The sequence below is a fragment of the Priapulus caudatus genome, unplaced genomic scaffold, assembly GCF_000485595.1.
Source record: "Priapulus caudatus unplaced genomic scaffold, Priapulus_caudatus-5.0.1 Scaffold996, whole genome shotgun sequence".
Lineage (NCBI taxonomy): Eukaryota > Metazoa > Priapulida > Priapulimorpha > Priapulimorphida > Priapulidae > Priapulus > Priapulus caudatus.
The window spans coordinates 66,167-75,775 of NW_014578057.1; the positions used below are offsets into that span (position 1 = coordinate 66,167).

Here is a 9,609-nt window from a genome sequence, read left to right on the forward strand (position 1 = left end):
AACACATCACGGCCGACAGAAACACATCACTGGCTGACAGGAACACATCATTAGCTAACAGGAACACATCACTAGCTGACAGGAACACAACACTGGCCAACAGGAACACAACACCGGCCGACAGGAACACAACACCGGCCGACAGGAACACATCGTTGGTTACGACGACTGCGTCGTCCGCGCGCCACGCAGCGCGGTCCTCTACCTTCTCCACTCTTCGTCGCCACAGTTCCTCCCGCTGCGCGACGAGATCGATACAGAACGAGAGCGTCTCGAGGATCCCCGCCGTCGTCGCCTTGAACGTGATCGCCTCGCCACGGAAGTCGATCGAGTGCGAAGCGTGTATGGCCAGCGACTCGTGCGTGCATCCTATAACACGCAACAAATACATGAGACCCACGCGCGCACATGAGATTAGCAAAGAGACTGTCTACATAAACCCAGAAAAGCTGCAATGACTAGGGATCTTGGTTAAAGGAAGTCGTAGGGAATGAGGATTTATCTCCATGGTGCATTATCGCTGTTCAACTAGCAGGAGATGTAGTTAACTTGGGAGTTGGGCAGTGTTGAGGTAGAATTGAAGATTCGAATTCACTTGTTTTGTACGTAAAAACCTTTAGATACCGGCTTTAATGCACTCGCACATATTCATTTCCTCAGTGCTTCAAGTCAAATCATAGGTTGATATACATAAGGTGGCAGATTATTGGGTGCTGAACCTGATATTGTTAGTAATTATTGTATTATTGTCATAATCATCGTCACCATCATCTTCATCATCATCACCATCATCCTCATCATCAACAACATCATCATCATCACCATCATCCTCATCATCAACAACATCCACATCACCGCTATCAATGTTATTGTTGTTGCTATTGTTGTGTTTATTATGTGAAGTCAGGTGGTTTGACAGCAGCAAGTGTAGAGAACACATGAGCACTGGAAGTATCTATTCTATTTATGAAACTCTGGTTGGTGTTAAATTAATGCCACTTTGCTGAAAACAGCAACCGATTTCGGAAAATTTTAATTACCTTATCATAATGCAGTGTGAAATGTATCAGGTGGCAAATATGGCTATCACAAATGATTAATAAGAGCCCATGCTAAGATAGCAATGAACCAAATGTGTAAATTCTAACCCCTACAGTAGCCTATACTAAGCTCCTATATAAATTAAAAGCTTGAGTGATTGATGTAGGGTCAGCACTCTATCTATTAATATTCCAGAAAGGGTATATGGAATTCGAAAATACATAAATGCATTCCACATTACGACAGCGATACCTTTATCCCGATGTCTTACTCCGGTAAAATGTGGCTCCTCTACATTTTCATCATCGAAGTCATCAATATCCAAGATGTCAGGAGCTATAAGAAAACATAGAATAAATTAACATTCCGCACATAAAAGTGACTGTACTATATATCACCCCGTCCAAAAACTAGGTTTGCTCATGACCACGTGAACTACACTCAATCATAGATACTGAACATATGTGACACAGAACGTTTACATTTTGACTGAAGTATACATAGAAGTAACATTAAACAAATAATCCAAGACAAAAATGTATGAACAACGATTTCATGAATAGTTTTGTTCTAAAATAATAATTATTAATTAATGCTATTCATATTGATAAATTTTAATCAATCAATTAAAATGCTATACTTTTTTTTACACGACAAGTGCAGGACTTGGGGTGAAAATCACTTCTAAGACTTCAACTGTCTGTGCCAGATATTGGACACAGCCCAAATACGCTTCAACTGCTATAACAAGAGCCGCAGAGCGTCTGGGCTCATCTGAGGTCTGTTGCTACGGTTATAAACGTAACATTTCAGTCGTGCGTAGTGACACCTTTGTTAGGCGCATTTATATGCAGATACACAGTTGCGTACACATCATTTCAGCAAACATTTTTTTTATTGCAGAGAGAGAGAGCGAGAGAGAGGAAGAGAGAGAGGGGGCGAGAAAGAGAAAGAGAGAGAGAGAGAGAGAGAGAGAGAGAGAAAGAGAAAGATAGAGAGAGCGAGCGAGAGGAGAGAGAGGGAGAAAGTTAGTCAGACTAAATTGTTTATAAACAAATAACACCCACACGGCACGCTACTGTATCAGTTACGTCATCGATTGAAATGTACATTCCGATTTCGCCCGCGTGGCGTCCAAACTTTCGACGAAGATGGCGGGCAGAGGTAAGGCAGACGCACGTATAACGTACAGATTTCTTAAATGTCGGGGAGGATCAACACATTTCGACTGACAGTCAACCATTGGGCTCTGCAGCGTCCACAAGCCAGCATGCTCCACCATATCCCGACATTGCACACTACTGTAACGTCGACGGAGAGAGGCCATATAGCTAAGGACAGTACAAAAAAATGCGCAAATTTTGGTAGTTGGCAACCTTTCATTTGTAGGTTTGACGATTCAATTCTGCAATGACTCTACTCAAGATTGATTAAACTGAAGTTAAGAAAGTAATTCTTTTTCTGCACTTGCCGGGACATTCTTCTCACTCTGTTCGGATAGATGGCGTGCATACTGCATCGATTACGTAGACTGGTACCGATCCCACTCTCGGCTTAGTTACTTGATGGGGCGAGTAATCGAGGTGGAGCAGTACCAGTCTATCGTTTAGCCCATGCTGTGATACTATCAGCCACCCACCTGCGAGGTATACTATTTATAGTTGGCCTTACTCAAAAAACAGACGTTTGCATAAGTGCTATTGACATTGTATCCCAACGTACAGAATCTCATATAGAGAATGAAGTTCATATTATGATTTAAGGCGCGTAAACGTGTTCAAGTAAGTTTTGCAGCAGAATTTCACTTGTGAAATTTAAGTCTTCACGATCACACAAGTACCATCAAACACAGTTCAGTCCTTTGTTAACAGTCAACAAACCATGTTTAACCCTCCTCTTGAGGTCACGGTCAAAGGTTATCCGACACTTACTCTCTCTCAGTCAGCGGAAAGCACATTTCATGGTCCTTTCAATAAAGCCATAAAAATGGTAGGTCACGCTGAAACAAAAAAGTTTTTCAATCGCTCCGGTCAGACCATGTCTACAGAAAATGTCTAAAATCTGCCATGTGCCCCATTGACTTTGACCTGTGACCTCCAATTTCGGCACAGTGATGGCTTTTCCTACCATGATGCTATACCCGACTATGCACGAGCCCTACGGTCCGAGCCGTTTAGATTTGTTGCCCGCAATTCTCGCATTTCCTCCCTATACCTTAAGTTAAGGAGGGAATGTTCCCCCTTCTTTTACACCTCTTGACCTTTGACATTTGACCTTTGACCCCCAGCTTCAACATCCGAACTCGTTTTGACGATCCCCCCCCCGACGTCCCGAATATCGTGACCGTACGTCGAGCGGTTAAGATTTGTGCCCAACTGTTAACGCACGGACGCACGCACGGACGCACGCACAGACGCACGCACGGACGGACGGACGCACGCTCATGCGATTCTACAAGCTGCATCTGACTATGTCAGATGAGCTAAAAATGCAGTGACCCATAACGCCCACGCACGGTAACACATTTCGATAAGGATTTGGACACCCAAGTTTGTCCGCAAAACTTATCATGCATATCAATATTATACTTTATGGATGCCATAAATAGGGTCCCCCTACTGTATGCACCATTGCTCATATAATATTGACACACCGATAACACGAGCCCAATGGTAAACAGTGCGAACATTGCCCACTAATTGGCACAGGCCTATAGGCTTGGCTATGTAAACCCATCAACGCACAGCAAGGCAGACTGAATTGTTGCTTGGCCACGAATGACCTGTGTAGGTTATACAGGAAGGCTACCACTCCCTCTCTGCAGCGATTCTACTCACTGCATCTACATCGCATGAACATTGAATTCACCACTCATTTTACTTACAACTAGCATGAGTAAAGCCAGCTCCATGAATAATGAGCTTTTTTAGTCAATTTGTATGCTGTTTTATTTTCATTGTAGTGAGGCATCACCATGTTTACACGTGGTAAATATACTAAATAATGACCGTATAATTAATAGAGACAGCAAGATGTAGGGAAATGACTGAGAACCATTTCTAGAATACAGTATTGGCAGGCTATGAGGCAGGTATGGTTCACTTCAAGTTACATTGCCATTCAAAAACAGGGGTTGGCAAGGTTGCATTTTCAATGATACTTGACATCAATCAGTACACGCTTGATTTACTCTCGTAGCATATTATATCTCATACACACAAGTGAAGACTTACACATGCGGCTATCGTTGGGATGGGTAACTTCATCTGCACACGAGTCAAAGTATCTTTGCAGTGTGTCGACTTGTTGCAATAGAATGTCTCGGAATGTTTCCATCTCTGCGAGTTTCTCACGTAACCCTTTTCCTCTCTGAATAAAAAATGTAAAAACATCGTGAAAAATTAATAATGGTTTCACGATTACAAATGTACATTATCAGCACAGGTGTTTGAACGTCTACCAAGGTTCGAATTCTGCATTCACATACACGAGCTACAAATGTGTGAAAAACTCATGGGCACCATATTAAAGTGATTACGTCACGAATTTCTAGCACCATCAAGTAGTATATTTGTGTGTTATTTGTACAAAATAAAATGTATGAAAATACAATTAGTGTTTCTGTTTACTTTTCATGCTTATATACCTTCTTTATATATGCCCTAATTTGCTGGTGAAAAACAGAGAGACGCCAGTATCTGAACAGTACTGGGGGAATAGTGTTAGACAACAGAAATTACCAAATCGTCTAGATTTTTGCAAATTTAACCAACGTAAACACATTTTTATCAGGTGAGAGTTTGAGGATATATTTAGTTCTTACTTTTAATGTAAAAAAATGGCAATTTTTTTTTTTTAATTTTACCATGGGAAATTTGTGACGTAGTCAATTTAAGAGTGTAAACCAATAACAAAATTTATCGATAGATATCATGTGCTGTACAAGGTTAAGATGTACGTTTCGGACAAGGTTAGACTTGGCTATATATGACATATTTATTTGGCTGCCATTAGCACCTGCAGTAAATAGAATACATAATTGCTTGCAATAAACATGTATCGTGAAGGGATACGTGGCACAGGCCCCGACTACAGATGGCAGTTACCTTTAATGAGGAAACACTGGTGACTGAGGCACTGTTTCCAGAAGTAAGCGACACAAGAGATCCATGTTTCCGTAAATTTTGTTCACTGCCGAAACCCGAGTCAGCTTTATATGTTTCAAGCGTCTGCACCCAGTAAAGCTGTTCCTGAACGCTCCTTGCACGCAGGTACCATACATTGTCATTGACGTGCACGTCAAATCTACACTCATCAAAGGCATGTGGCTGAAAAGTAAAAATATATACAGATTACGTTGACTGCTGCAATTAGCACTGTTATAAAATAGAATTTAGATTAATTATCTAAAGCTGACAATCTTATTGGAAGAACAACCATATTTATAAACGTTTCTTATAGATCTATGTGCAGTGCTCGCGTAAGCTGATACTGTGATAGATCAAAGGTAAAATAAATGAGTGCAATTTTTCTCAAATTAACTGTTGGTGGAACCTGCGTTGTCAGGTTGGTGTAGAATTTCATCTTAATCGTATTGCACTAGAATATGGGAAGAGACGTGGCAGTTCTTGTGTCGGTCATCCTACGTGTTACAGGTACATGTAATGATCATGTATGTCAAGAGAAAGGAAGGAACCCATGGAATAACCTGTAGCTTTTACCGGTTTTACTACGGCTATAGATACAACACTGTCAACACGTCACTCATAAACCATGCATACTCCATAGCACTAATACAGGAGCTAGTCTAGAAGACATGACCCATTGTGTATTGTATTGTAGACATAAAGTATTGTGGGACATGTCTTCTAGACTAGGGCCCTACTAAATACTAAACATGTAAACAGTAATATAACACACCTACCACAATGATAGCTTTACTAATGCTGACAGCCCCTCTGCATCCAAATGCTGTTTCAGCTTCATACTTATAGTAACTCAATATTCCATCTTTTAGAACAATGTATCTATCTTGCCAGCCGTGAATGTAGTTAGTCCATTTAGTGAGATATCCCTGAATTTCTGGAGTTTGGATCTCCTCCTCGAATTCATCCTCTTCTTCAGCTCCAGTCTGTGGGTCCGTAGTGGCCATTTCACATGACATAGGTAATGGAATGATGAGAAGTATTTATGGAATAACTAAACGATTGATCCAGTGTTTCAGAAATAGACAGCCAGTTTAACTCTTTTCATACTCACAGAGATCACTCCTGACACTAATCACAACTAATAACCAAGGAAGCTATAGACTATACTTATATATATATATATACTATAGTATAGTACACCGAAGTACAGTCTTTGCTCATATAACAGTCACAAAACGCATGAACAGTCTCTAGAATCCGCTACTGTGCCGCTCTCCAGTACGTGGCGCCCTCTAGTTCGTAAAGCGGTAATTTTGGATCGTCTGGTTGTATCATTTATTCTGTACAGCTGAAGAATCCCTGAATGAAACTTGTTTGAAAAGTTACATTCCACCCTCCAGTAAACAAAGTCTACTGTCTGTACTCGAATATCCGAGTCAACATCAGCGACTTCATAAGCCGTACAGCTATATGAGGTAACGGCAAGTACAGCCAATGTGAATGTAGGCCCTAGAGATAATGTGGTAAGTTAAAAGTTCTGTCTTCAATATATCAAGAGCTAATTTAATAATACCTAGCTAGCTAGGTATTATTAGCTTTTGCTATTAGTATTACTAGGAGTAGTATTACTATTACTATTAGTAGTCCCTTGGACTTTGAAGTCTAATATTTATGACTAGATGACAGCCATCTCAGCATCTGGGCTACAATACTGTAGTGCATGACATGAAGCCTTTACCTGGAACCGTTTAAAAACGACTCACGTTTAAAAACTACTAACGTGAGGACCCTATGCCTATGGCTATGGATACATCGTGATCATACATTATCGCATTGGCCATACCCTAGCTCTTACCCAGGCTACCGTAGGCATTCGTTTCAGCCCATAGTCATAGCTCCTGTGGCAAGTTTGGCCTACTAATGCTCATAATATGTAGATCTACCACGAGCTTACCATAATTCCAAGCTATTCATAATCCGAATACGTGTGGGGTACTAAAATAGGATAGACTTGGAATCGAATGGGAGGGAGAACTAAAAGTACAAAGTCTACGTTATATATTTATTATATACTAAACACTATAAGTATAACAGTCAAACACTTTACATCATTACACTAGGGTGCGAAATTAACGGGAGTCCGGAGTCAAATTTATACTCCCTGATTTACTGTCGTACTCCTTGTTTGACATGTGCAGGAATGCGTGTGACTCCCTGAAAATTCTGCCATACTAACTAGTTTGTTTCGGAGCACGGCCTCGCGGAATTACTGTATTTTTTCAGCTAATGTCCAAAGAAAATTTGGCAGACGTGCAACTGCATGTTCTTAAAAATAAGCACATGCGTTATTGTTAATATCTTTAATTTTGAACCACAGACTGCGGACCCCCACATTTTGCTGCGGACTCCCTCTTCTTGAGGGTAGGGAGTGACAGTTCGTTGGACTCCCTTGTTCAAAAGTTAATTTCTACTCCTGAAATTTACATATATATGACCTCTTACCACAGCACATGGAGGTATATCTATATGTTCTATCAGCAAATTGAGTGTTTCATCAACTGCTTTTTGGTGTCTGCTGGTGTTGGTGTTCCAATGATCCTCGGTCATGATCAAACGATATGACGATATGTATATTAAATGTTAATTTCAACCTCTTCTTTGTTAGTGACATGATTAAAAATAATATTGATTCCTGCATCAGGTAAATTTCTAATATTCAACTTTATATTTTGTGTAAGTAAGGCCAAAGCTTAAGAATTTCTTTGCTTTTTCATGTACATAATTATGTGATCGTGATTATAATTTTCTTGAAATTATCTCTCTCGTTTGGCCCTGTAAGGTATACTGACATTATTTTACAACATCATAAATTGGCAAACTGTATCACCATGCACTGCTATTAAACAGTTATTTACTAACCCAATGTAAGACGTATATCATATCAATAATGACAAAGGAATGCCCTTTATTGTGATTGCAAGAGATAAACCACATATATATATGTAGGACGAAATTAGCATAAATAGATACTTTTGTAGCCAAGTACATTTTATGATGGAGCTGTTTCTCTCTGTGCTCCCTCATCAGAATCCACAATCCTGGTATCATCACACACTTCACAAACCCCTGTTAATTACTCCGAGTGGTCTCCACTCATTTTACTCATGCAGCCCAGATTCTGTTGGCCCATGTATTGTATTTTCGTACTGGTCCACTCTAGCATATATTGATTCTATACACAGCATGGACATGTTATAAGGAAGAAAAGTCTGCATGGGTGAAATTATTGGTAAGCCATTTTTCAGTCAAGGCCCAAGTGGTTAAACTGAAAAAAATTACTAATGGAGTACGTTAATAGGTCCTTTTCATGTGATAATAATGTAGATTGAATATGAAAAACCAGGCACGTAGTATGAGATGGTGGCAAAGTGGGATTTAGGATTAAGACATTTGAAACAAGGCAGGATGTGAACACACTATGGCATGCATGCTAAGTACATTTCATCTAGTATATTAAGAAGAGAATTAATATATAATTTTAGATATGTTATGAATTAATGAACACTATAGGGTTAATTCTGGCTTGAAATAACTGGCTATTGTTCTATTTTTGAGTACTGCAGAGTATGATTGAAGCCATATGTGTAAACATGCACTAATTAAAAATGCTTGCATCTGCAAGATCAAGTAAAAACTTTTTGTGTTTCTGATATTCGGAATTTTTAAACGATGACTGCAGTGGTTCAGCGTTAACAGTCTGTATAAACATTTACTGTTGTTGAATTAACGCTTTTATTATAACTAGACCTGTCATTATATTATACTTATGTACGTATTTTGCTGTTGTAGTCTGTGTGCATGCATGGTATTATCTCTTTACTGACATTAATGGCAATGTGATTCACATTATCAAGCATACCATTAAGTACATACTATCTTCCTAGCCATAGACATCATGCATGTATGTAATTACAAGTTATAGCGAGGAAATGAGGCTTACTCATTTTACTTGCACTAATTAGGATCGTTTACGTGTGCTCCTTGTCTCGCAAACCCATTAGCTTGCAGACATAGGTGGCAGCACTGAGCGTGAGATGCTGAATCTGAATCGGCTGCCTCATTGATCATAGTTTCGCCGTTGCGAAGCGCATTCTTATCCTTGGCTGCAAGCCACACTGCTGAACGGGAACGGGAAAACCGCAGGTTGGATTAAGCGGGAAGCATCCCTTCGTAACGGCCGGGACTCATGTTGCGATGAAGAGAGAGATTTCTTAACGTGTGCTTTGTCTTCTTTCATGCAGTGAAGCGGAGGAGTTGTTTTCAAACATTTGGAAGCGACTTTGGCAGAGAGCGCGATAGAATCCCCGGTTAATATATCGCGTCGGCCGTGCCTCGCCGTAACAACTCGCTCGCTGGGTCG

At 40.1% G+C, this 9,609-nt stretch overlaps 1 protein-coding gene across 2 annotated transcripts in view; it reads right to left on the reverse strand.

Annotated features, from left to right (window-relative positions):
* LOC106814882 (collagen type IV alpha-3-binding protein-like) overlaps window positions 1-6,413 on the reverse strand; it is a 21,381-nt gene extending 14,968 nt beyond the window's left edge. The window contains exons 1-5 of one of the 2 annotated variants that reach the window (XM_014819255.1): window positions 5,966-6,413; window positions 5,148-5,369; window positions 4,275-4,410; window positions 1,294-1,377; window positions 206-369 (exon numbers count right to left, since the gene is read on the reverse strand). In XM_014819255.1, the coding sequence (XP_014674741.1) occupies window positions 206-369; window positions 1,294-1,377; window positions 4,275-4,410; window positions 5,148-5,369; window positions 5,966-6,205 (846 nt within the window). In that variant the 5' untranslated portion in view covers window positions 6,206-6,413. Of the gene's footprint in view, window positions 1-205; window positions 370-1,293; window positions 1,378-4,274; window positions 4,411-5,147; window positions 5,370-5,961 lie in introns of both variants that reach the window. The other variant, XM_014819256.1, reaches the window with a different exon arrangement.
* Between the last annotated feature and the right edge of the window lie 3,196 nt (window positions 6,414-9,609).